The sequence below is a fragment of the Hyperolius riggenbachi genome, chromosome 11 (genome assembly GCF_040937935.1).
Source record: "Hyperolius riggenbachi isolate aHypRig1 chromosome 11, aHypRig1.pri, whole genome shotgun sequence".
Lineage (NCBI taxonomy): Eukaryota > Metazoa > Chordata > Amphibia > Anura > Hyperoliidae > Hyperolius > Hyperolius riggenbachi.
Window position 1 is genome coordinate 100620181 of NC_090656.1, and position 26790 is coordinate 100646970.

A 26790-nucleotide genomic window follows, 5' to 3' on the forward strand; every position below is an offset into this window, starting at 1 on the left:
CACACCAGATTATTGGCAGAGGCAGTCATTAACGACTGCTGCCATCTATGGCAAACAGTCAAATCAGTGAAAGATGAGTTTTGATTGGTTGTCATGACTTATTAAATATAACACTTCTCTTGGCATTAAATGATGAATTTTATTAAAATAAAAACACATGTGGAGATCATCATTATAAATCCATTATGGTATACAATCACTTTTACCCTTTTTATCCCCACACAAGAGACAATCACTTCTGTGTGACAAATTCAGAAGACTTTCCCTTTCACTTTCACAAGAGCGTTCAAGCACTCTGTATGGTACAGAGCTGCAGATGTCTCTTCCCTATCCTACCATCACTAACGTGTGGTAGCCAATGCTGATCTGGTACAGTATAGGGCTGCAGCCAGTCTCTTCCTGACTGCACATAGCTTGCTCACCTTCTTCCTGTGCTGCTGGGAATTGTCCTGGTGAAAACAAGGCCATAAAAACTCATTGTAATTATGCAAGGGCTTATCTTGTCTGCGTAAGTTTTAGGAAAAGTTTACCAATAGATTCATATGGCAGAATATATGCAAGCAGGATGTGCAGCAGAGTGCTTGGTTCATGTATTGTCATCCAAAAAATGCAATAGCATCTGGAGCATAATACAATTTAACCACTTATGTGGTTTCAGACAGATTATCTACATCCTGCTGGACTTCGGTTCCTGCCCAGGGACACAGATAATCGTCTATTGCGGCAAATAGCCACCGCTTGCTCTCACCGCTGCCCATTAGTGGGGAGATCAATGAATCAGCTCCCATTCATTGATCCAAGTCCCCGCATCAATGATCCCCGGCATCAATGAGATGCCTGCGGTCATTGTACCTAAGGAAGTAACACGTCCACGCATTACTTCCTGTTAGTGTACTAATAGTAATGTTACATCAGGAAATAATGTACAAGGACATCTTGTAGCCTGATAGTAAAATTACACCTACATCCATTTATTTTAATAAAAAGACCCACACAGAGTGAGGTGCGAAAGTTTGAGCAACCTTATTAATCGTCATGATTTTCCTGTAAAAATTGTTGGTTGTTACGATAAAAAATGTCAGTTAAATATATCATAGAGGGGGGCGCACATAGTGATATTTGAGAAGTAAAATGAAGTTTATTGGATTTACAGAAAGTGTGCAATAATTGTTTAAATAAAATTAGGCAGGTGCATAAATTTGGGCACTGTTGCCATTTTATTGATTCCAAAACCTTTAGAACTAATTTTTGGAACTCAAATTGGCTTGGTAAGCTCAGTGACCCCTGACCTACTTGCACAGGTGAATCCATTTATGAGAAAGCGTATTTAAGGGGGTCAATTGTAAGTTTCCCTCGTCTTTTAATTTTCTCTGAAGAGTAGCAACACGGGGGTCTCAAAACAACTCTCAAATGATCAGAAGACAAAGATTGTTCACCATCATGGTTTAGGGGAAGGATACAGAAAGCGGTCTCAGATTTCAGTTGTCTGTTTCCACAGTTAGGAACATATTGAGGAAATGGAAGACCACAGGCTCAGTTCAAGTTAAGGCTCGAAGTGGCAAACCAAGAAAAATCTCGGCTAGGCAGAAGTGACAAATGGTGAGAATAGCACACTTTACACAAGGAGATGCTGTATGCGAGAGTGATGCAGAGGAAGCCTTTTCTCTGCCCACAGCACAAAAAGAGCTGCTTAAGGTATGCTAAAGCACATTTGGACAAGCCAGCTTCATTTTGGAATAAGGTGCTGTAGACTGTTGAAACTAAAATTGAGTTATTTGGGCAGAACAAGGGGCGTTATGGAGGAAAAACAACACAGCATTCCAAGAAAAACACCTGCTACCTACAGTAAAATATGGTAGTGGTTCCATCATGCTGTGGGGCTGTGTGGCCAGTGCAGGGACTGGGGATCTTGTCAAAGTTGAGGGACGCATGGATTCTACTTAGTATCAGCAGATTCTGGAGACCAATGTCCAGGAATCAGTGACAAAGTTGAAACTGTGTAGGGGCCGTATCTTTCAACAAGACAACGACCCTAAACACTGCTCAAAATCCACTAAAGCATTCATGCAGAGGAACAAGTACAATGTTCTGGAATGGCCATCTCAGTCCTCAGACCTGAATATAATTGAAAATCTGTGGTGTGAGTTAAAGAGAGCTGTCCATGCTCAGAAGCCATCAAACCTGAATGAACTAGAGATATTTTGTAATAAGGAATGGTCCAGATATCTTCAACCAGAATCCAGACTCTCATTGAAACCTACAGGAAGCGTTTAGAGGCTGTCATTTCTGCAAAAGGAGGATCTACTAAATATTGATTTCATTTCTTTTTTGTGGTGCCCAAATTTATGCACCTTCCTAATTTTGTTCAATCAATTATTGCACACTTTCTGTAAATCCAATAAACTTAATTTCACTTCTCAAATATCACTATGTGTGTCTCCTATATGATATATTTAACTGACATTTTTTATCATAACAACCAACGATTTATCCAGGAAATACATGACTATTAACAAGGTAGCCCAAACTTTCGCATCCCACTGTACATTTACCTTCCACATTCTCCCATAATTGCCCAAATAAAACTTTTGCATAAAAAAAAGAAAATTAAAAAACAATACAAAACAAAGTGCTTGCTGCGTGTTCTAAAAAAAAAAAAAATTATGAAAATTGGCCCAGCAGGGCCTGAGAAATCCTCGCTGGCGGCTTGGGGTTACCGCCAAGAAGGTTAATAACATTTTTACTGGAGTTCCTCTTTAAAGTTTGATATCCCTTGGTTAAGCGGAGCAATGTACATTGTAGTTAATACCTGCGCACATGCTTTTTGCATCTTGTTTGATTGTTAGCTCTGTATTGACTGTTCCATGTTTGTTTTGTTTGCAGTTTTCGCGGTGTTCAACTACTGTATGGAAAGGATTAAAAAATAAATGTAAAGCACCAGTCTAGAGACTCTCTGCATAATTATAGAAGCTGCTATTTCTTCACTCTATTGGCACTAAATGTTTTTGGGTGGATTAGGGGTGAGTGGGGTGTGTGATGCATTCAACATACTTCATAATCAAATATGTCAATACATATATCAGTCACAGTGTCACAAGCCACCAGAGCTGACAACTTTCTCTACTATGCCAGGCCAAATTGCAGAGTTCATTAGATTAGGTCTCATCAGCATAATCATCCCCTGCTGTTTAGCAAGCCATCAATCTGGCATCAATACTTACAGAAATTGCAAAACCGGGTATATTGGAAGGAACCTGTCTCCAACATTCACACCTCCAGAGCTGGAGAGAAACTGATTTTATCTGATGGTCCCTTTAAAAAAGCTGTCCTACAAGGTACAGGTGAACTCACTGTAACCCTGACAATTCATATTTCTTCAGAATTCATAGGTTTTAGGGTGATACAAACATACAAATTAAACCATTATTTGACAAGTTTTTAAGGTCTTTTCGATACGCACACTGATCGATTTTGACACCAATCGCACTTACAGCAGCTTAATAATGCAAGTTGTCAGCCGTACTTTTCAGTTTGATACTCATATTCGATATCTGTGAATTTATGACACCTTACTGAATACAAATATCAAATCCATCTCTTGATATGACTGATGGGCACAGAGAGATCAGCTTGTCAGGAATGTTGCCAAGATCTCCCTCCCTGAAAGGGGGGGGGGGGGGGGGGGAATTGCTGCAGTACTGGAATTTGCTTGTCATAGTCACTCCCAGCTACAGAGTGGGTATAAACCCAGTGACCCACTCAGGTCTTGGTCATTTGTTCTTTTGTCAAGTCGCATGTACTGGCATATGTTAGCCGGACACCGGCCACCAATCACCATTTTGGATTATTTAATGCAGAGTCTTTCTCACTTTGAACGTTCAGACATTCTACCTAATTTTCTCATCGCTTAATTAAAACTTGCCGACCAGGGGATTTTTCAGTGATCGGTGCTGTGTGGGCTCTACAGCCCGCAGCACCGATCAGGAGTGCAGCAGGGCGATCAGACTACCCCCCTTTTTTCCCCACTAGGGGGATGTCCTGCTGGGGGGGTCTGATCGGCGCCGGCTGCATTTGCTTAGTGGGGGGGCTCTTCAAAGCCCCCCTCCGCAGCATTCTCCGCCGTCTCGCCCGCTCCCTCCCTCTCCCTCCCCCTGTGAGCAGCGCAGGACGGATTGCCGTCCTGCGCATTAAAGGATAGGCTTCAGCCTATCATATGCCGGCGATCCCCGGCCAACCCGCCTGTTTACATTTTGCCGGCGAGCCGCGATTGGCGGCTCTCCGGCTGTTCACGGAGACACCCTCCGTGAACTGACATGGAAAGGCCGCTCGATCGAGCGGCCGTTTCCATGGTAACCCGCAGACGACCAGTTTATGCCAATGGGCGTTAGCTGGTCGTCAAGAGGTTAATTCTATCCAACCCATCTGTTCAGCTGCCAGATACATTTATTTGCCAGCTTCAGTGTATATTTTTTGTTTATAGTTTTATGCCTAATACACACCATACAATTTTCTGTTAGAGTTTTCTGTTAAGGGGGCCATCCACTAGGCGACCAACCAACCAACCGACCATCCAATTCGAATATTATAATCAAATTAGATGAAAATTGGTGCTGCCAAGTGCATGCCCAACCGACAAAGCGACCAATTTCGGAACAGTTGGTCGGGTGCGCGGCGGTACAGCGGCCGAATTGCGAATGAGCGACGAGACGACTAAACCCTCGCCGCTGCCGCCACAATGTAAAAATGTATGTAGTGTAGTGCGTTTATACATTACCTGTCCGGTGTCAGCCTCCACGCGGTTTCCGCCCATCTCACAGGGTTCCGCATACACGATGTCACGAAGGCACATAGCGGCTGACGTCAGACGATATGCGCCGCTAGCGTGTATGCGGCTTACCCGGCGAGATGGACGGATGGACCCCGCAAGCTGCTACAGGAAAGGTAATGTATAAATGCACTACACAACATACATTTATACATTTTGGGGGCAGCGGCGAGGCGGACGCGGTGGCTCAGCCGATTCCCTGATGAGTTCATGCTGAAATCGGACGGGAATCGGCCAGTAGTGAATGGGCAGATTCGATTTGATACAAATTTATCTCTTGGCCGAATCTGCCCATATTCGTTCTAATGTATGGGCACCTATACATTTTCTGTAAGATTTTCTGTAATTAGATTATTTTCTGTAAAGTATTGGTAGAGACTGGTCCTTATCTCTGGTGCATTGTCTCCTGGTTATCTCCTGCTGAGTAGAACAATGCTTAACTGCTAGGCAGATAGATGGTTAGATAGATAATTTCCAACATGTTGTAAATAATCTATCTGGCAGGTAAATATAACAGAAAATCTTATGCTGGGCATACACGCCTCGTTTTTTATTATCAATCGAGCCGCTGATGGCTCGATTGATAATATCCAACGTGTCCGATCACCTCACCGGATCAATACCGCGCTCTATCCCAGCGGGTGAACAATGGAAAAAAACAAAGCGCAGATAAGGAAGTGCCCGCGGGGACGAGCGGGGATGCGCCGGCATCGAGCCAGCGGCTCGATGCCGGTGCACAAACGAGCAGTCTATGCCCAGAATTACAGAAAATTGTATGGTGTGTACTAGGCAGTATAATAAAATCGTTCCAGTTTTGCCCTTGTTACCTGATTGTTCTGATCTATGCTAGAACTCTGTCCTCAAGAAAAGACATACCGCTGCATTGTCTTATTTTTATAAATTGTCGATTCCTTAGCTAGGTTGCAAATCAAAGCAGTTCCTAGGCCGAATTGCACCCAGGGCGAGGGTGTAAAAATTTCAGCCCCCTCCGGAACCAGGTATAGGTGCCAGCAGTGTAGGCTAGCCAGGTCTAGTTGCACCCAGTATAGGTAGCCAGCTATAGGTCCCCCAGTATAGTTAGCCAGGCATAGGTGCCCCAGTATAGGTAGCCAGTACAATTGTCCCCCAGTATAGATTATTTAGGCAGGTGCCCCCAGTCTGGGTTAGATAGGTAGGTGCCCCCAGTATAGGTAGTCAGTATAGGTTAGCTAGGTAGGTGCCTCCAATATAGGTAGCGGGTATAGTGGACACCAGTATAGGTTAGATAGGTAGGCATCCCCAGTATAGGTTAGATAGGTAGGTGCCCACAGTATAGGTAAGTGCCCCCAATATAGGTTAGATAGATAGATTTGCACTATGATGATTTGCTTGCTAGCCAAGAAAACCCGATAGGTGTCCCCAGTATAGGTTAGATAGGTAGGTGCCCCCCATAATGGAGGGGGGAGCCGCGGCCTCACTGGGACTCAGGGTCAGCCGGGAAGGGCGGCCCACTTCTCCCTCCCTTCCTCTCCCCGGGGCCGCTCTCCATGCTCCCCCCTCTGCTGCAGAGTTAGCACAGGGAAGCATCTGGTATTGAGCAACTCACCTCCCTGCTTACCAATTGCCGCTCACTTGTCACTTTTCTCCTCCTGTACATAGCCTCTGATACACACTCTACTTCCTGATTAACAGGAAGTAGAGCGTGTATCAGGATCTATGCCAACCAAGGAGGAGACCAGTGGCATGTGAGCAACCAGGAAGGTGAGTTGCTCAATACCAGAGGCTTCCCTGCGCTAACTCTGCAGCGGAGGGGGGAGCACGGAGGGCGGTCCCGGCGAGAGGAAGGGTGGGAGAAGTGGGCCGCCCTTCCTGGCTGACCCTGAGTCCCAGTGAGGTCGCGGCTCCCCCTCCATCACGGCCCCCCTCTCCCTCAGCGCTGTCGCATGGATTGCACACCCTTAGAAACAGCGCTGTTGCAAATAACCATTTTTCCTTTCAGGAATAGCTAGCTCTAAGGTCTCTTAGTAGTGGCAGCAAAATTATCTTGATTTCCAGTGTGAAATGCATAATTTTATTTTACTGAGTGTACATACAATTAAGGTTGTATCATGTATGGGCAAACTAATTTTAACAATCCACTGTGCTCACAGTGTATTCGCCTCCAGAAGCCTCTAGTGAGTGAGACCCGTATTGGCAGCTGACAGATTGGTGGGTGTCACAGGAGGGTCATTTAAGGTTAGGTATGCGGGGGCTGGGTTATTGGTTAGTCAATAAGATACTGATATTACTACTACCAGCTAATCCCAGCGCCTTTATTTCATGCACACTTAAATACTTCTGTATATTATTTTTCCCTGCCTAAATTTCATACTAACAAGCAGGGCCGGATTTACCATAAGGCACTGTAGGCACATGCCTACTGGTGTATGATAATGGAAAGGTGGCTCACTCCCCTCCCCGAGTGCCTCCCTCCCACCCTCCCTCCTTCACTATGTAGAGTTCTGAGCAGAGTGTAAATGAGAGGTTACTCACCCGGCTCTCTGCATTCCACTGACGAGATCTCTTTTCAGTCAGGGGCACCACTAGCTACTTAATACAGAGGGTACCTCTGGCTACCTAATGTTAAGGGACACCTGTAGCTAGCTATGACGGGCAAGGGAAGTAAGGGAGAAGTGGCAGTTGGACCAACCAATACACTTGGGGTGCGATTCAGCAGGGTTTTGTAGGTTCATCGAGGGTGAGGTCTAGGGTGCCAGGACATCAGTGCCTATAGGCTCCTGTGATGTAAAACCGAGCCTGCTAGCAAGTGAGTCTTCCCTGCCCTTGTATACTATGGGCACACTTGGGGCCTGATTTCATAAACGTTTGTCCCGGAGTCTTCTAACAAGAAATATTTCTTTTTACCAATAAAATACCTTTTCAACAACCAGTAAGCAAAAAAAAGTCAAAATAAGTTGCAATAAGTTAATTTAAGATTGATATTACTGTTCAGTCTTTTTTAGCTTGGCAGGTGCTCAAAACATATTTGAAAGTAAGATGAGACAAGATAACATGTCTTATGAGAGAAATATTTTTGGAAATTGAACTTTGAAAAAAAAAAAAAAGAAAAAAAAAAGCTGAATGCATGTTGAAACAAAATGTACTTTTTTTTTCTTTTTTCTTTTTATCAAGTTGTAGCATGTGTGTGTAATTATAATCTTAATGATACGATTATAGGCTATATATGTTACTGTATAAATGTTTGATCGATTGTCTAAAATATGTTTTTTCTTTCAGTACTTAGAGATGCGGTTTAGTAAAGTTGTTCGATTTTTCGCAACGATCATGTATATTTTACAAACGGTAAGAGACTACACTGCTAGATAATAAGCTAATAAAATGCATTGAAAATAAATGTAAGTAAAATGTAAACTCTAGTGCTCTCAACCTGCCCATTATAAAGATATTGTTGAAATAACATCCTATTATCCCCATGTCCAATATTGGCCCTTACCTCTCCTTAGGATTTATGCACCAAAATATGTCAAAGTGATGCATACAAGGGATGAAAAGATGGAGTCGGGTTGGCACTAGAGATGTCGCGAACCTCCGATTTTCAGTTCGCGAACCCTGTTCGCGAATCTCCGTGAAAGGTTCGGTTCGCGAAAAAGTTTGCGAACCGCAATAGACTTCAATGGGGAGGCTGGAAAAATGATAGAAAACATGTTTCAAGGGCTCTAATACCTGGAGGCCCCTCCTCCCTCCTACCGAGGGTCTCATCTGCCAGGAAATTATACTATTTCAAAAACCAGTTTACATACCATAGCTGGGAATCGAACCCACGTCTAACTGTGTGGTGGGCAAGCACCCTAACCACTGTACCACAGCAGTACTAACTGAAGCTAGCCTAGCATTTACTATTTATGCTCAATGCAATAGAAACATTAGGTTGCTTAAAGGGAACCTTAACTGAGAGTGATATGGATGTTTCCTGTAAACAATACCAGTTGCCTGGCAATCCAGCTGATCTCTGTGACTGCAATAGTGGCTGAATCACACCCTGAAACAAGCATGCAGCTAATCCAGTCTGACTTCAGTCAGAGCACCTGATCTGCATGCTTGTTCAGGGGCTGTGGCTAAAAGTATTAGAGACACAGGATCAGCAGGCGATTCAGGCAACTGGTATTATTTTAAAAGGAAAAATCCATATCCTTCTCCATTTAGGTTCCCTTTAAGGATTTGTAGCATAAAAGCCAACTCACATTGGCTGGGAATCAAACCCAGGTCTCACTGTGTGGTGGGCAAGCACCCTAACCGCTGGACCACACCAGTACTAACTGAAGCTAGCCTAGCATTTACCATTTATGCTCAATGTAATAGAAACATTAGGTTGCTTAAAGGGAACCTTAACTGAGAGTGATATGGATGTTTCCTGTAAACAATACCAGTTGCCTGGCAGTCCAGCTGATCTCTGTGACTGCAATAGTGGCTGAATCACACCCTGAAACAAGCATGCAGCTAATCCAGTCTGACTTCAGTCCAGCGGTTAGGGTGCTTGCCCACCACACAGTTAGACCTGGGTTCGATTCCCAGCTATGGTATGTAAACTGGTTTTTGAAATAGTATAATTCCCTGGCAGATGAGACCCTCCTCCCTCCGGTAGGAGGGAATAGGTAGATGGGTGGAGGGTGGAGGGTGGAGGGAAGCAGCTGTTCCTTAACTAATTAGTGTAGGCAGACAAGTGAGTGAAATGGCATAAGGACCTTGCTTGGAGGAGGGAGGGCGGGCCTCCAGCAGTGAGAACAGTGTGTTTGGCATTAATGTGACTGCTGACTGTGATATAGAGGGTCAAAGTTTTGCTCAATAGAGCATTATCGGGCGAATCGAACTTCCGCAAAAGTTCGCCTGGTGCAGGCGAACGCGAACCCCCAAAGTTCGCCTGGAACTGTTCGCCGGCGAACAGTTCGCTACATCTCTAGTTGGCACCTTAAACATGCGTAGAGTGGTGAACAATGAGCTTGAAAGTGTGCACTCCTCATACGGCTGCTTCACTGGTGTGCTCAAGCAAGGAGACAGATGCAAAGCATAACAACAGAGGTGTAAAGCTAGGACCGCTGTGAATGCTGATTTATTGGTACAAAATATGTTAAAAGTCACAAGTGCAGGCTTGCAAAAAATGACAGATTCATACCAGAGTGAGAGGAGGCACAAAGATGGTGGTGGGTGCAGAATGCCTGACGGCTGTTTCGCGCCGAATGTGCCTCTACAGAGGCAGAAACAATCCTGAACTTGAGACTTTTTAACATATTTTGTACCAATAAATCAGCATTCACAGCAGTGCCAGCTATACAACTCTTTTGTTATAAGTTTAATTTAACCTGAGGTGAGAGTGATACCGAGGTTGCCATTTCTATTTTCTTTTAAACCGTACCAGTTTCTTGGCAGCCCTGCTGATAGATTTTTGCTGCAGTAGTGTCTGAATCACTCACATTAAACAAGCATGCAGCTAATCTTGAAAACTCTGACAATATTGTCAGAAACATCTGATCGGCATATGCTTGTTCAGGGTCTATGGCTGAAAGTATTAGCAGCAGACGATCAACAGGACAGCCAGGCAGCTGGTATTGCTTAAAATGAAATAAATATGGCAGCCTCCATATAACTCTCACCTCGGGTTCTCTTTAAGCAGAATAATGTGCATAAAGTCTTACCGCATGTAATGTGCAATACATTACATGCAATGTATTACGCTCTACTCATCGTACGCAAGACTCTATGCAATTAATTCTGCTTAACGCAGTTTGGTGCATAGGTTACGGCCAGAGCCCAAAGTCTGGCCACTTCAAGAGCTGGCCGGCCAAGATGCAAATTGGTCGGGCTTCTGCGGCCAATGTAAGAAATGAGCCACATTAACCACTTGAGGACCACAGTCTTTCTACCCCTTAAGGACCAGAGCCTTTTTTTCCATTCAGACCACTGCAGATTTAACGGTTTATTGCTCGGTCATACAACCTACTATCTAAATGAATTTTCCCTCCTTTTCTTGTCACTAATACAGCTTTCATTTGGTGCTATTTGATTGCTGCTGTGATTTTTAGTTTTTATTATATTGATCAAAAAAGACATGAATTTTGTAAAAAAAAATGATTTTTTTAACTTTCTGTGATAAAATTTGTCAAATAAAGTAAAATTTCTGTATACATTTTTGCCAAAATTTATTGTGCTACATGTGTTCAGTGTATATTTATTGGTTTGGGTAAAAGTTATAGCGTTTACAAACTATGGTGCAAAAAGTGAATTTTCCCATTTTGAAGCATCTCCGACTTTTCTGAGCACCTGTCATGTTTCATGAGGTGCTAAAATTCCAGGATAGTATAAATACCGCCCAAATGACCCCATTTTGGAAAGAAGACATCCCAAAGTATTCACTGAGAGGCATGGTGAGTTCATAGAAAATTTTATTTTTTGTCACAAGTTAGCGGAAAATGACACTTTGAGACAAAAAAAAAAAGTTAAAATTTCTGCTAACTTGTGACAAAAAAAAAAAAAAGGAAATCTGCCACGGACTCACCATGCCCCTCTCTGAATACCTTGAAGTGTCTACTTTCCAAAATGGGGTAATTTGTGGGGTGTGTTTACTGTCCTGGCATTTTGGGAGGTGCTAAATTGTAAGCACCCCTGTAAAGCCTAAAGGTGCTCATTGGACTTTGGGCCCCTTACCGCAGTTAGGCTGCAAAAAAGTGCCACACGTGGTATTGCCGTACTCAGGAGAAGTAGTATAATTTTTTTGGGGGGTGTATTTTTACACATACCCATGCTGGGTGGGAGAAATATCTCTGTAAATGACAATGTCTTTATTTATTTTTACACACAATTGTTCATTTACAGAGAGATTTCTCCCACCCAGCATGGACATGTGTAAAAATACACCCCAAAACACATTATACTACTTCGCCTGAGTACAGCGAGACCACATGTGTGGCACGTTTTTGCACCCTAACTGCGCTAAGGGGCCCAATGAGTACCTGTAGGATTTCACAGGACGTTTTTAAACATTTGGTTTCAAGACTACGCGTCACGGTTTAGGGCCCCTAAAATGCCAGGGCAGTATAGGAACCCCACAAGTGACCCCATTTTAGAAAGACAACAGCACAAGGTATTCTGTTAGGAGTATGGTGAGTTCATAGAAGATTTTTTTTTGTCACAAGTTAGCGGAAATTGACACTTTGTGAAAAAAAAACAATAAAAATCAATTTCCGCTAACTTGTGACAAAAAATAAAATCTTCTATGAACTCACCATACACCTAACGTAATACCTTGGGGTGTCTTCTTTGTAAAATGGGGTCACTTGTGGGGTTCCTATACTGCCCTGGCATTTTAGGGGCCCTAAGCCGTGAGTAGTCTAGAAACCAAATGCTTCAAAATGACCCGTGAATAGGACGTTGGGCCCCTTAGCGCACCTAGGCTGCAAAAAAGTGTCACACATGTAGTATCGCCGTACTCCGGAGAAGTAGTGTAATGTGTTTTGGGGTGTATTTTTACATATACCCATGCTGGGTGGGAGAAATATCTCTGTAAATGACATTTTTTTTATTTTTTTTACACACAATTTTCTATTTACAGAGATATTTCTCCCACCCAGCATGGGTATGTGTTAAAATACACCACAAAACACATTATACTACTTCTCCTGAGTATGGCCATACCACATGTGTGGCACTTTTTTGCACTTCAACTGCACTAAGGGGCCCAACATCCTATGAGTACCTTTAGGATTTCACAGGTCATTTTGAGGCATTTGGTTTCTAGACTACTCCTCATGGTTTAGGGCCCCTAAAATGCCAGGGCAGTATAGCAACCCCACAAGTGACCCAATTTTAGAAAGAAGACACCCCAAGGAATTCCGTTATTGAGTTCATAGAAGATTTTATTTTTTGTCACAAGTTAGCGGAAATTTATTTTATTTTTAAAAAGTGTCATTTTCCACTAACTTGTGACAAAAAAATAAAATCTTCTATGAACTCACCATACTACTAACAGAATACCTTGGGGTGTCTTCTTTCTAAAATGGGGTCACTTGTGGGGTTCCTACACTGCCCTGGCATTTTAGGGGCCCTAAACCATGAGGAGTAGTCTGGAAAGCAAATGCCTCAAAATGACCCGTGAATAGGACGTTGGGCCCCTTAGCGCACCTAGACTGCAAAAAAGTGTCACACATGTGGTATCGCCGTACTCAGGAGTAGTATAATGTGTTTTGGGGTGTATTTTTACACATACCCATTCTAGGTGGGAGAAATATCTCTGTAAATGGACAATTGTGTGTAAAATAATCAAAAAATTGTCATTTACAGAGATAATTCTCCCACCCAGCAAGGGGATGTGTAAAAATACACCCCAAAACACATTATACTACTTCTCCTGAGTACGGCAAAACCACGTGTGACACTTTTTTGCAGCCTAGGTGCGCTAAGGGGCCCAACGCCCTTTTCACGGGTTATTTTGAGGCATTTGGTTTCTAGACTACTCATGGTTTAGGGCCCCTAAAATGCCAGGGCAGTATAGGAACCCCACAAGTGACCCCATTTTAGAGAGAAGACACCACAAGGTATTCCGTTAGGTGTATGGTGAGTTCATAGAAGATTTTATTTTATGTTACAAGTTAGTGGAAGATGACACTTTGTGGAAAAAACAATAAAAATCAATTTCCGCTAACTTTTGACAAAAAATAAAATCTTCTATGAACTAGTCATACACCTAACGGAATTCCTTGGGGTGTCTTTTTTTCTAAAATGGGGTCACTTGTGGGGTTCCTATACTGTCCTGGCATTTTATGGGCTCAAAACCGTGAGGAGTAGTCTGGAAACCAAATGCCTCAAAATGACTGTTCTGGGGTATAAGCATCTGCAAATTTTGATGACAGATGGTCTATGAGGGGGCGAATTTTGTGGTACCGGTCGTAAGCAGGGTGGCCTCTTAGATGACAGGTTGTATTGGGCCTGATCTGAAGGATAGGAGTGCTAGGGGGGTGACAGGAAGTGATTGATGGATGTCTCAGGGGGTGCTTAGAGGGGAAAATAGATGCAATCAATGCACTGGGGAGGTTATCGGAAGGGGATCTGAGGGGGATCTGAGGGTTTGGCCGAGTGATCAGGAGCCCACACGGGGCAAATTAGGGCCTGATCTGATGGGTAGGTGTGCTAGGGGGTGACAGGAGGTGATTGATGGGTGTCTCAAGGTGTGATTAGAGGGGGGAATAGATGCAAACAATGCACTGGCGAGGTGATCAGGGCTGGGGTCTGAGGGCGTTCTGAGGGTGTGGGTAGGTGATTGGGTGCCCTAGGGGCAGATAGGGGTCTGATCTGATGGGTAGCAGTGAAAGGTGGTGACAGGGGGTGATTGATGGGTGATTGATGGGTAATTAGTGGGTGTTTAGAGGAGAGAAAAGATGTAAACAATGCACTTGGGAGGTGATCTGACGGCGGGTCTGCGGGCAATCTGATTGTGTTTGTGGGTTATCAGATTTCCCGCAAGGGGCAGGTTAGGGGCTGATTGATGGGTGGCAGTGACAGGGGGTGATTGATGGGTGATTGACAGGTGATCAGTGGGTTATTACAGGGGGGTAGATGCATACAGTACACAGGGGGGGGGGGTCTGGGGAGAATCTGAGGAGTGGGGGAGTGATCAGGAGCCCCCAGGGGCAGTTTAGGGCGTTGAAAAAATAGCGTTGACAGATAGTGACAGGGAGTGATTGATGGGTGATTAGGGGGGTGATTGGGTGCAAACAGTGGTCTGGGGGGTGGTCTGGGGGGTGGGCAGGGGGGATCTGAGGGGTGCTGTGGGCGATCAGGGGGCAGGGGGGGGCAGATCAGTGTGTTTGGGTGCAGACTAGGGTGGCTGCAGCCTGCCCTGGTGGTCCCTCGGACACTGGGACCACCAGGGCAGGAGGCAGCCTGTATAATACGCTTTGTATACATTACAAAGAGTATTACACGCTTTGCATGCAGCGATCGTGGGGTTAACAACCCGCCGGCGCTTCCGAACGGCCGGCGGGTTGTCGTCGCGGGTGGGTGGAGCCAGTTGCCGGGGAAGCGCGTGTCACCAGTGACGCGATCGCTCCCCACACATGCCGAAAGGACGCAACGCCGATGGGCGTATTGCGGTCCTTTCGGTGTCCACTTTGCCGCCGCCCATCGGCTGTGGGCGGTCAGCAAGTGGTTAAGCACAAGAAAACAGAATAACGTCTACAGGAATTAAAAAAACAAGTTGTGTTTGGCTCCATTTTCTGCCCCCCGCCCCTCTCATCTCTGCATGCAGGGAGGAAATATACAGGACAGCCTATCCAATGCACTTGTGCTCCCTCCCCCCCTGCTGTGTATGCATGTGGTGTCTCCATGGGCTTATTACAGGCTGTGTAGCTGGTATTTGCTGCCGTAGCACTCTCACAACTGCTTGCTGCTGCCTGGAAACTGCTCGCTGCTGCCTGGCAACTGCTCGCTGCTGCCTGGCAACTGCTCGCTGCTGCCTGGCAACTGCTCGCTGCTGCCTGGCAACTGCTCGCTGCTGCCTGGCAACTGCTCGCTGCTGCCTGGCAACTGCTCCCTGCTGCCTGGCAACTGCTCCCTGCTGCCTGGCAACTGCTCACTGCTGCCTGGCAACTGCTCTCTGCTGCCTGGTAACTGCTTTCTGAGTACACAGTTCAACTCAACTGCCCGTGGAAATGAGCCCTAAGACAGGTTGCAATGATGAGCATGCACGCACACACAGGGAGGGAGAGAGTGCAGGCATAGGCTGCCCATACATTTCCTCCTTGCAAACACTGCTTCTCACTTTGGGCACAGTAGTTAGGCCACTTTACATCTTGGTCGTCCAGAATCTAAAGTTTTTGAGGTGCATTGATCCCATCTGTACCAATGATCAGATCAGAGCAGCAGTGGACATTCCCAGAGTGGCAGGAGGCAGCCAGATGACCCCACAGGCGCTGTACCCATCTAATTGAGGGTCATTAGTTATCAGTGAGTGCCCACTACTTGAGGTGTGGTGGTGGTGTATCACTGAAATAGGAAATCAGTCGCCTTCTGGTTGGTGAATTGAGTTGATTGACTGTCTGATTCTATTACTACTGAAAGCATTATGGACTGAAGGCAGGGGCGTAACAATAGAACCTGCAAAGGATGCAGCCACAGGGGGGTCCAAAAGCTGCAGTGGGCCCCGTGGGGCAGAGGCGTAGCAATCGCCATAGCAACCATAGCCATTGCCCTACGTCACAGGGGGCCCGCAGCTGAGACAGGACTATATGTATATATATATACTGTATATATATATATATATATATATATATATATATATATATATATATATATATATATATATATATATATATCTGACCCCGGCCCCCCCCTCCGATAATTATAACAAAAGCGGGCCCCCCCTGGACCCCCGAGTCCCGCTAACCAGTATAGCTGGTGTGGAGGAGGACTACTTCCGGGTGGCGGCGCATCAATTTACTCCCTGGCTGGACCTGACAATTACTTTATAGTTCCGGCGACCAGCCAGGAAGGAAGGAAGAGTGACGGGCGGCACAGACAGGAAGAGGAAGACCGTGGCTCAGAATACTGCATGACTGGAGCCGGAGAGGTGTGCCCTGGCCTGGACGGTGGACCCGAGCGAGGTGCGACCCGACCCCACCCCGCAGATTGACAGCGGGAGCCGAGATGAGCTGCAGGATCTGTAAGTATGTGTTAGTCAGACTGTCAGAGTTAGACTGAAACAGCGAGCGGGCGGGCGTAGGGGGCAGTGCAGTGGCATCACCACATCTGGCGCCGGCTACCTATATTGCTGGGGGAGGGGGTGCAGGGCTGTTGCACCCATATCAGGGCAGGCACACACCCAGGGCCGTATCTCTTAAGGGGCACCCGTGGGCCGGTGCCATGGGCGACCCCTCGGGGTGGTGGCCACCTATATATTTTTTTTTCTTCTTCTAAATGTTTTATTGAAAACAACATTGCAGGGGGGGGCATCATTTGGGCGGGGATGTAGGGGGAGGGGGGCGGCAGAGAGCGCACACACACATGGAGGGGATCTCGGCCCCCCCCCTCCAATAGAGTGGCAGCGGGCGGCCGGGACGTGATCCTGAACTCTGCATGCCGCTGGTGTGGTCTGGTTAGTGACGTCACTAGGCCAGGCGGCAGCATGCAGTTTTTCCCTTGCGGCTCGCGCGCTGGATGAGGTAAACCGATTGCTGGCCACTGCCCCTATACTCTGGCTGCACTGAGGGGAAGGGGGAGCTGGAGCACCAGGTGAGGGGGGGGGATCTCCCCCCCCCCCCCCTGCCTTCATGCTGCTGTGTGTGCCCGCTCCGCTTTATCTTCTCTGCTGAAATGCTGCCCACTGTTTGATTATTTTCTGGTGTGTTATGCTGCCCACGTTGTGATTATTTCCTGGTGTTATGCCGCCCACTGTATGATTATTTTCTGCTGAAATGCTGCCAACGTTGCGATTATTTTCTAGTGAAATGCTGCCCATATTGCGATTATTTTCTGGTGAAATGATGCCCACATTGCGATTATTTTCTGGTGAAATGATGCCCACATTGCGATTATTTTCTGGTGAAATGATGCCCAGATTGCGACTATTTTCTGCTTAAATGATGCCCACATTGCAATTATTTTCTGGTGAAATGCTGCCCACTTTACGATTAATTTCTGGGGAAATGCTGCACACATTGCGATTATTTTATGGCGAAACATTGCTGCCTTACAATTATTTTATGGTGAAACGCTGTCCCATTACAATTCTTTTATAGTGAAACACTGCCCCATTACGATTATTTGGCACCTATGTGGGGAGCCCATCCAAATTTTCGTAAGGTGGCCCAGTGATTTCTAGTTACGCCTCTGACTACTACCTAAACTGGGGACACCTATAAGACCTGGCTACTTGTACTGTACTTCGAGGGGTGTGGGAATGTAAGGGTGGAGGGTCCTGGAGGAATGTTTGGGTGGGAGGTCCGAGGTCCGTGGGGTTGGAAGGTCGTGAGGGGGGGGTCAGTGTCAATGGGGGGGAGGTCAGAGGTCAATGTTTGCTATGGTGCCCAGTCATTTTTAGCTACGCCCCTGCCGTGGGGGTAGAAGTTTCTTTTCCTTGACCTGACAGACTGGCAACTAAGGGCACGCAGAGAGAAAGCTTTCTGCTCTCTGCACAATTGTTCCAATGACTGCTTCAGCTCAGCCGCTAATAAGGAACCATACAAAGTTTTGCAGACAAAGATTTGTAGTCAGTTTTTATCTGCAGGGGAAAACACATTCAAGTGTTCACTAGCCAATTGACTAACGTTGGTTCTCAGTTTACCTGTGCAGAAAGCGAAGGGGAGGGGGCCCCATCCAAAGTTTTGCAGGGGGGCCCAGTGATTTCTAGTTACACCCCTGACTGAAGGATTATTAGTGCACAGCTATTTTAAAATCATCATACTCTAGAGTTTAGGGATAAGCAATCTTTTCCAGGGAGCAAAATGACTGTTAGTAAAAAGGCTGCCATTGTCCTTTCCCCAATACACATGTTTATATAAAGGCATTTAGGGGCATCTGCACCCCAATGCTTGTGAAATACATGTGATCCACGTGCAGAAATAAATGTTCAAATACTGTTTTGTAGATCCCAGAGTGCCCATTTCCAAAACTTTGAAAAGTGTCCTTTATAACCTCTTCCAGCTGCATTGGCTGTTTTTTTCACTTTGTGTAGTGAGGCAAACTTGATCGCTAGGGAGGATCAATGATATGCAAAAATTTCAGAGTTTATGCAAATGTATGCATTTATTTTGGTTTAAATTGATTGGTCCATTTTCAAACTGCATATACTGTACTTGCATAAATTTGCATAAACTCAGAAGTCTTTGCAAATCATTGATCATCACTATTTATCGCTAGTAAATGTAATGGGGTCTCTTAAGGCTCATACACACATCAGACCATAGTCTTTGGAAAATGAAAGACCACAGACCAATTTTACCCCCTTCCATGTAGTATGAGAGCCATACCTACACAGTCTATTCTATGGAGCTGAACTCCCCATCAGACAGAAATATTTGCAAGAAGCTGCACACAAAGATGCTGTAGACATTCAAAAGATCTGTTCCTGCAAAAGATCCGTCCCTGCAAAATGCATTCATAGTCTATGATATCTGCAGATCATCATACACACCTTGTTTAACAGACATTGATCTGCAGTTTAGATCCACCAGGATGGATTTTCAGATCTGCAGATGATTGTCTGATCAGCAGATGAATGTCAGTTAAACAAGGTGTGTATGATGATCTGCAGATCTCAGACTATGAATGCAATTTGCAGGAACGGATCTTTGGCAGAAACAGATCTTTTGCAGATACTGATCTTTTGTGTCTGTATAGCATCTTTGTGTGCAGCATCTTGTAAAGATTTCTGTCTGATGGGGAGTTCAGCTCCATAGAATAGACTGTGTAGGTATGGCTCTCATACTACATGGAAGGGGGTAAAATTGATCTGTGATCTTTCATTTTCAAAAGACTATGGTCTGATGTGTGTATGTGGCCTTAGTGGTTACCGTCTAGTGGCACCGTGCCTCCCAAAGTCTTGCAGGCACCAGTAACAATGCAATACACAGTATTTATTCCCCACAGATCAACATCATCTAATAGGGTAGAATAAGCAATGGAAAGTATCACAGAGCACTAATCAAACACGTGTTAACTCAGCAAAATCATAATAGTAAAAGTAAAAGAAATAGGCTTCACACATTCAAAGTGCATAAAATGTGTATGTCCAAAGTAGTAACCTTTCAATTTTCAAGAGGAAATGCTATTGAAAATAAGTTTTATTGTTCGCTTTTTTTTTTGCAAATTTTCACCGTAAAAATATTTTTTTTGCGTTTTTGTGCTTAAAATTTTTGTGGTAAAATGTTTTTTTTCACGTTTTCATGCTTTTCGCATTAAAATCATTGTTTTCCGAATTTTTGTGAAAAACTGCTCCCAAACCCATCAAGCCAGATTAATGCCCCTCTACCACTGCAAAGCTAGATCCTACCATGAGGTGCAGGGGCCAATCCCTGATTCCGGTAGGTGCAGGACTCGCAGGCCAGCAGTTCTAACAAGACAGACTGAGAATCACAATCATTGTAATCCAGCTAAAATGGTCCCCCTGAAGTCCAACGGCTTGTACAATCCAGCTTCCACCACCCTCACAGGTTCTCCCAGTTCAGATCCAGCATCTCTATTCTTCCACCAGGATCAGCAGCAGCTCGGTGGGCAGAAATTGGTGTCACAGACAGGATCCCTCCTTCACACTCCGCAATAAAATGTGGGCCAGTCTGAGGATTTAGGCCTTAAGATCAGTTCTAGAAATTCCAAAACTCTCCGAGAGGCTGAAGACTCACCAGCCACTTCCCAGCTACCAGAAAACTATTCACTCCAGCCTCCCTTCCAAAATTCTCTGCAGTCTTAAAGGAACTATGACCTCTAAAGGCAGCAGTATATAACATAAAGACAGGGAACACACTTACAGGGCGGTTTTCCCCTACGATTCCCAGGTTTCTGTCTGCTTTTTGCGGTCACGTTTAAAGGGACCCCGAGCAGTAAAAATAAACGGAATTGCTACTTACCTGGGGCTTTTTCCAGCTCACCGTAGGTCGGGAGGTCCCCCGGCGTCCTCCTGGCTCCTCTCCTGGGCTGGAGAAAGCCCCAGGTAAGTACCAATTTCATTTATTTTTACTCCTCATACGTACGTTTTCAGTGTACGTTTCGGCATTTGCGGCAGCATGTATTATATGCAAGCGTGCGAGAAATAAGCAGAAAACTGTGTGTTTGGAAAAACACAAATGTATGCAACGCACGCACGCATTTCCCATGCAAGGCTATCAACTTCAATAGCCTGTAGAATCGTGCACATGCACCAACGCAGTTAAGGTAGCCCATACACTGGTCAATTTGCCATCAGATTCGACCAACAGATAAATCCCTATTCCTAACAGATTGTGAATCGATTTCAACCTGAAACCGATTCACCATCTACTGAGCTGCCGCTGTCACCTGTCCACCTCCCCCCCCCCCGCATACATTACCTAAAGCCTGGTCCTGGCATCTTCTCCGCATCACCTCCCGGCTGGCGGCTGGCATCTTCTCCGCATCACCTTCCGCATCCCAGGAGCCGATGCGGAGAAGATGCCGGGAGCCAGCTTCAGGTAATGTATACCGCTGTATATAATGTACGCCGCTAGCGATGCGCTCCCTACCCGCGGGCGATCGATGGTAATTTCCCGCACGGAGCGATCGACGGGATCGATTTATTTCGGGACGAAATAGATCGAAATTTAGCGTTTAGCGTAAATGATGTGACAGCAGATTCGATCCCAGTGATCGAATCTGCTGTCGATCGGCAGGTAATCGGCCTAGTGTATGGCCAGCTTTAGTGTGTTCCGTGTCTAACAGAGCATTTATGGTGTTACATTTGCATATTTAGGCTAGGTAAAAGCAATTAAATGCAGCTCAGCCTTGTGCTTCTGCTCGATTATTGCAGGTGGACTCAACAACACAACAGGGGAGAGGGAGAGATTCTGACCTGTACTTTCAGAAGCTATGCAAGCTGTTTCGTGTCACAGAGCATGCCATAGGAAATGGCATGTTTGCAGCACTTTTCAAACATGTATACAAATAACAGGCAGGATCTCAGACTGGTCAGTGGTCATATCTAAAGCTATACAACCCGAGGGCTTAAACCCACTAGATCAATTTTCTAAGCGTTTAGGGAGCAATTCAAACGGCTAGCGATTTCCCTAAATGCTCAGCTAATGTTAGTGGATGGGCCAAATTCCACTGAAGCAACATGCAGCATTTTTCGCATTTAGCGTTAGCGTTTCTGCAATGTAAAGTTTATAAACGATGGCCTTATCGCTCATGAAAACCTGCACAGAGCGATTTTGCTAGCGTTTTGAAGTTACTGCACACTGTAACAAAATTAAAATTAATTGAAAGGACCAATCATGATTTAAAACACTAATCGCTAAACAACCGCTGGCAAATTGATTACACTTTTTAAAATCGCTACCAAAAACGCTCATGAAATCGCTTACAAACCTCTCATACAAAACGCTAGCGATTGCGATTAGCGATAGCGTTTTGTAGTGGGTTCTAGGCCTCATTCTGCGACTGGCAACAAATGTTAAATTAAAGTTGCATGATTATTTATTCTTTTTTTAGGATCTCACACTTACACTTGTTTTGTAATAATATTTTTGCAGATCCTTTACACGGGAGTAGTAGTTTATGCACCAGCTTTAGCTTTGAACCAAGGTAAGTCACAGACATTACTTTTAACCTGGCCTTTAATTACATTTATTTAATATACTAGTGTGTGATTTTAGGGGCAGGCAGAGGCGGCAACACTAAGTAGATTTAAAATAGATTTCATGTTGAAATGATCTAATGGAAATCGGTGTGCAGTGTGTGACCAGGAAATAGATCCCTCCCGATATTAGACAAAGAAAGGGGAAATCGAGAGCCTTATTGTTATTTTGAATGCCCTAATAGGTGGAGAAGAAATAATACAAGTGTGGGTTACCGGATATAGGCAACCACTAGTAGTGCTTGCGGGGATATTAAACCTGTCCCCACTCAGGCTAAGAAGTCGCTCTCCATAGATAGAAAAAGGTGGGCACACCCATCCAACCAGTGGATACAAAATCAGGATATAACAGAGGTGCCAAGGAGGATAAAATACATTAAAATCTTTAAAATGGGGGGTATTGGATGACTTTCCTCCCCAATGAAGAGACAATGATAATGATCAAAAAACAATTTATTCTTACTCCAACAAACTTTGCAACGCGTTTCACGGGTCTAGAGCCCGCTTCCTCAGGAAATATAAAATTAGGAGCAACTGAATATGTCCAAAAGCGTGTTTAGCGCCTCTGTCTCCTGATAGAAGGGCCCTTTTACACCAAAAATCGCCTCAAAACGCAGGAAAAATTGAGAACTACGATTGCCTTTATAGAAATTCAGAAACGCATTCAGTTGTGACTTTATTGTACTTGCGTTTGTAAAATTGCAAACCTTTTCAAAAACCAAATGGAATGCAGCTGGTCTGAAAGGGCCAAGACTGCTGTTATGTCCCTGCAACAGACATATTATGAGAGCACGTATGAGTAAAGTGTTTAAATACCTCTGTATTTTACCTTTTAGTGACTGGATTTGATCTATGGGGATCCGTGTTTGCCACTGGAATTGTCTGCACTTTTTACTGCACTTTGGTGAGTATTTAGCTTTATCTCAATCAGTCACATTAACAGAGATTGATAGTATTTATACAGTGATCTATATACTTTTATTGGTTTCATTATCATAGAGTCAAAATTAGTTGAAGTTAAGATTAGAGATGGCCCGAACGGTTCGCCCACGAACTTATTCACGTGAACTTCGGTGGTTCGGTGAACCGCAAACTTTATGGTGGTTCAACCCGCCCGCTATACTACATCATTAGGGTCAACTTTGACCCTATACATCACAGTCAGCAGGCACAGGGTAGCCAATCAGACTACACTCCCTCCTGGAGCACCACCCCCCCTTATAAAAGGCAGGCAGCGTCAGGCATTTCACTCACTCGTGTGCCTGCAGTAATTAGAGAAGGGAGAGGTGCTGGAGAGACATTAGGAAAAGCTTAGTCAGGCTACAGTTAGGCTTGTTAGGTGGCTCTTTCTTGCTGATACTTATTGCTATAAAGCACTCCTCATCCTCAACAGCTCTTTTGAGAGCTAATGTTGTTCTTGTGATCTTTTTTTGTGTGTGTGTGTGTGTGTCCCACAGACACTTGTGTTGCATATACAGCCATGTCAGTCAGTCGCAGCTGCTGGTGGGACCTTGGGCCCTTGGTAATTCCTACTGTGTCACTGCCAGGCCCAGCACATTCAGTGACTACCTGTGTGTGTGACAGCTGTACATTTGTAATACCCATCACTGCATATACCTACCTGTTGTTCACAGTGCACCCACCTACCTACGTGAGCGCATGCATTGTCACTGTACCTGTTCACGGTACCTGTGTGTGTGACAGCTGCAAATTTGTAATACCAGTCATTGGATAATTGTTCTCAGTACCTGTGTGACCACACGCTGTGTAATATACCACTGTGCATACCTGTTAACTGCACCTGTATGACAGCTGCACATTGTATTGTAATACCAGTCACTGCACCTGTGTGACTGCACATTGTATTAGTCAAGTCAGTGCATACCTTTCACTTCATCCCCCCCCCTCCCCGGGATATGGACAAAACAGGTAGAGGCAGAGGCAGGGGCAGACCTAGAGGCAGGCCACCTGGCAGGTCTGTTCGAGGTGGTGCTGATGTGATTTCGTGCAGCCCTGGACCAAAGTATAGTGCACAGAAGAAGGCATGTCCCATCAACTCCGAAGATTGTCAGGGCGTGGTTGACTATTTAACACAGAACACCTCATCTTCCGCAGCCACCAGTGCTACTACAAGCACCACATCTGCTGCATTTGACACTTCGCAGGAATTATTTGGTGGGGAATTAACTGATTCACAGCCATTATTGTTACAAAAAGATCTGCTCTCCAGCTACACAGTCCCAGCTCCCCAGGGCCTATGCTGCATGCCAGGTACGACTGTGTCACGGCATCTTAGACATGTCTTGCCTCAAAGCTGAGAGTCACACTGGAGCAGCTCTCCTGGCTGCACTTAACAAACAGGTGGATCAATGGCTGACCCCGCACCAACTGGAGATCGGCAATGTGGTGTGTGACAATGGCAGCAATCTCATTTCAGCTTTTAATTTGGGAAAGTTGACACATGTACCCTTCATGGCACATATGCTGAATCTAATAATTCAAAGATTTGTGTCTAAGTACCCAGTCTTAGAGTACGTCCTAAAGCAGTCCAGGAAGGTGTGTGGGCATTTCAGGTGGTCTTACACGGCCATGGCACGCTTTGCCGATATTCAGTGGAGAAACAACTTGACGGTGAGACTCTTGATTTGCGATAGCCCAACTCGCTGGTATTCGACCCTCCTGATGTTCGACCGCCTGCTACAACTGGAGAAAGCCGTCAAACAGTATCTCTACAACTACAGTCAAAGGACACGGTCTGGGGAGATGGGGATGTTCTGGCTGAAGTACTGGACACTCATGCAAAATGCCTGCAGGCTCATGCAGCCATTTGAGGAGGTGACAAACCTGCTGAGTCGCAGTGAAGTGACTTGATCCCATATGCTTTCTTCCTGGAGCGTGCCGTGCGTAGAGTGGTGGATCAAGCTGTGGAGGAGCGTGAACAGGAACAGGAGGAAGAGTTGTGGGATCAATTCTCAGCAGAAGCAGATGTTTCCTCAACACCTGCGGCAGCACAGAGGAGGGTGGAGGAGGAGGAAGAGCCGTGTGGGGAAGAGGAGTCAGATGATGAGGAAGAGGTTTTAGAGGAGGAGGGGGCGGCGGAAGAACAACCGCAGCAGGTGTCGCAGGGGGCTTGTGCTGCTCAACTTTCCCGTGGTAATGTTCGTGGCTGGGAGGAAGAGGAGAACTTAGCTGACTTCACTGAGGAAGAGTAAGAGGAGATGGATAGTACGTCTGCATCCAACTTTGTGCAGATGGCGTCTTTCATGCTGTCCAGCCTGTTGAGGGACCCCCGTATAAAAAAAACCTCAAGGGGAATGATAATTACTGGGTGGCCATGCTAGTAGACCCTCGGTATAGGCACAAAGTGGCGGAGATATTTCCAAATCACCAGAAGGCAGAACGGGTGCAGCACATGCAGAACAAGGTGGCAACTATGCTTTACAATGTGTTTAAGCGTGATGTCACAGCACAACAGAATAAATATACCACTGCCAGTATTCCTTCTCCCCATGTCCACAGGACGCTCCAGTGATCTATCGGTGATGACGGACATGCGGACATTCTTTAGTCCAACACCTTAGCCCTTCCTGATCCACCCTCCACTAACGCCTCGACCAGCAGGTAGCCGACTACCTGGACTTAAGTGTGGATGTAGACACTGTGAGCAGCTATGAACCCTTGGACTACTGGGTGCGCAGGCTTGACCTGTGGCCAGAACTGTCACAATTTGCCATCCAACTTCTGTCTTGCCCTGCCTCAAACGTCCTGTCAGAAAGGACCTTCAGCGCAGCTGGAGGCATTGTCACTGAGAAAAGAAGTTGCCTTCACAAAAGTGTTCAGTACCTCACCTTTATCAAAATGAATGAGGCATGGATCCCAGAGGGCTACTGCCCGCCCGAAGACTAAGTCAGTCCCCACACACAGCATCTCTGCCTGCACGCCATGTGACTGCCTGCCCCATGACTAAGTCAGTCCTCACTAGTGTTGGGCGAACATCTAGATGTTCGGGTTCGGGCCGAACAGGCCGAACATGGCCGCGATGTTCGGGTGTTCGACCCGAACTCCGAACATAATGGAAGTCAATGGGGACCCGAACTTTTGTGGTTTATAAAGCCTCCTTACATGCTACATACCCCAAATTTACAGGGTATGTGCACCTTGGGAGTGGGTACAAGAGGAAAAAAAATTAGCAAAAAGAGCTTATAGTTTTTGAGAAAATCGATTTTAAAGTTTCAAAGGGAAAACTGTCTTTTAAATGCGGGAAATGTCTGTTTTCTTTGCACAGGTAACATGTTTTTTGTCGGCATGCAGTCATAAATGTAATACATATAAGAGGTTCCAGGAAAAGGGACCGGTAACGCTAACCCAGCAGCAGCACACGTGATGGAACAGGAGGAGGCGCAGGAGGAGAAGGCCACGCTTTGTGAGACACAACAACCCAGGCCTTGCATGAGGGCAAGAAGCGTGCGGATAGCATGCTTTGTACCGCCATGCAGTCATAAATGTAATAAAGATAAGTGGTTCAATAAACAGGGACCACGCGGCAACGCTAACCCAGCAGCAGCAGACGTGATGGAACAGGAGCAGGCGCAGGAGGAGAAGGCCAAGCTTTGTGAGACACAACAACCCAGGCCTTGCA

The 26790-nt window shown here is 45.5% G+C and overlaps 1 protein-coding gene across 1 annotated transcript in view; it reads left to right on the top strand.

The window, feature by feature from the left end:
• The window catches only part of SLC5A12 (solute carrier family 5 member 12), a 127497-nt gene that overhangs the window by 9841 nt on the left and 90866 nt on the right, over nt 1-26790 (top strand). Inside the window, exons 2-4 of the mRNA XM_068261023.1 lie at nt 8081-8146; nt 22048-22099; nt 22988-23055. Of these exons, the coding sequence (XP_068117124.1) occupies nt 8081-8146; nt 22048-22099; nt 22988-23055 (186 nt within the window). The remainder of the gene's footprint in view (nt 1-8080; nt 8147-22047; nt 22100-22987; nt 23056-26790) is intronic.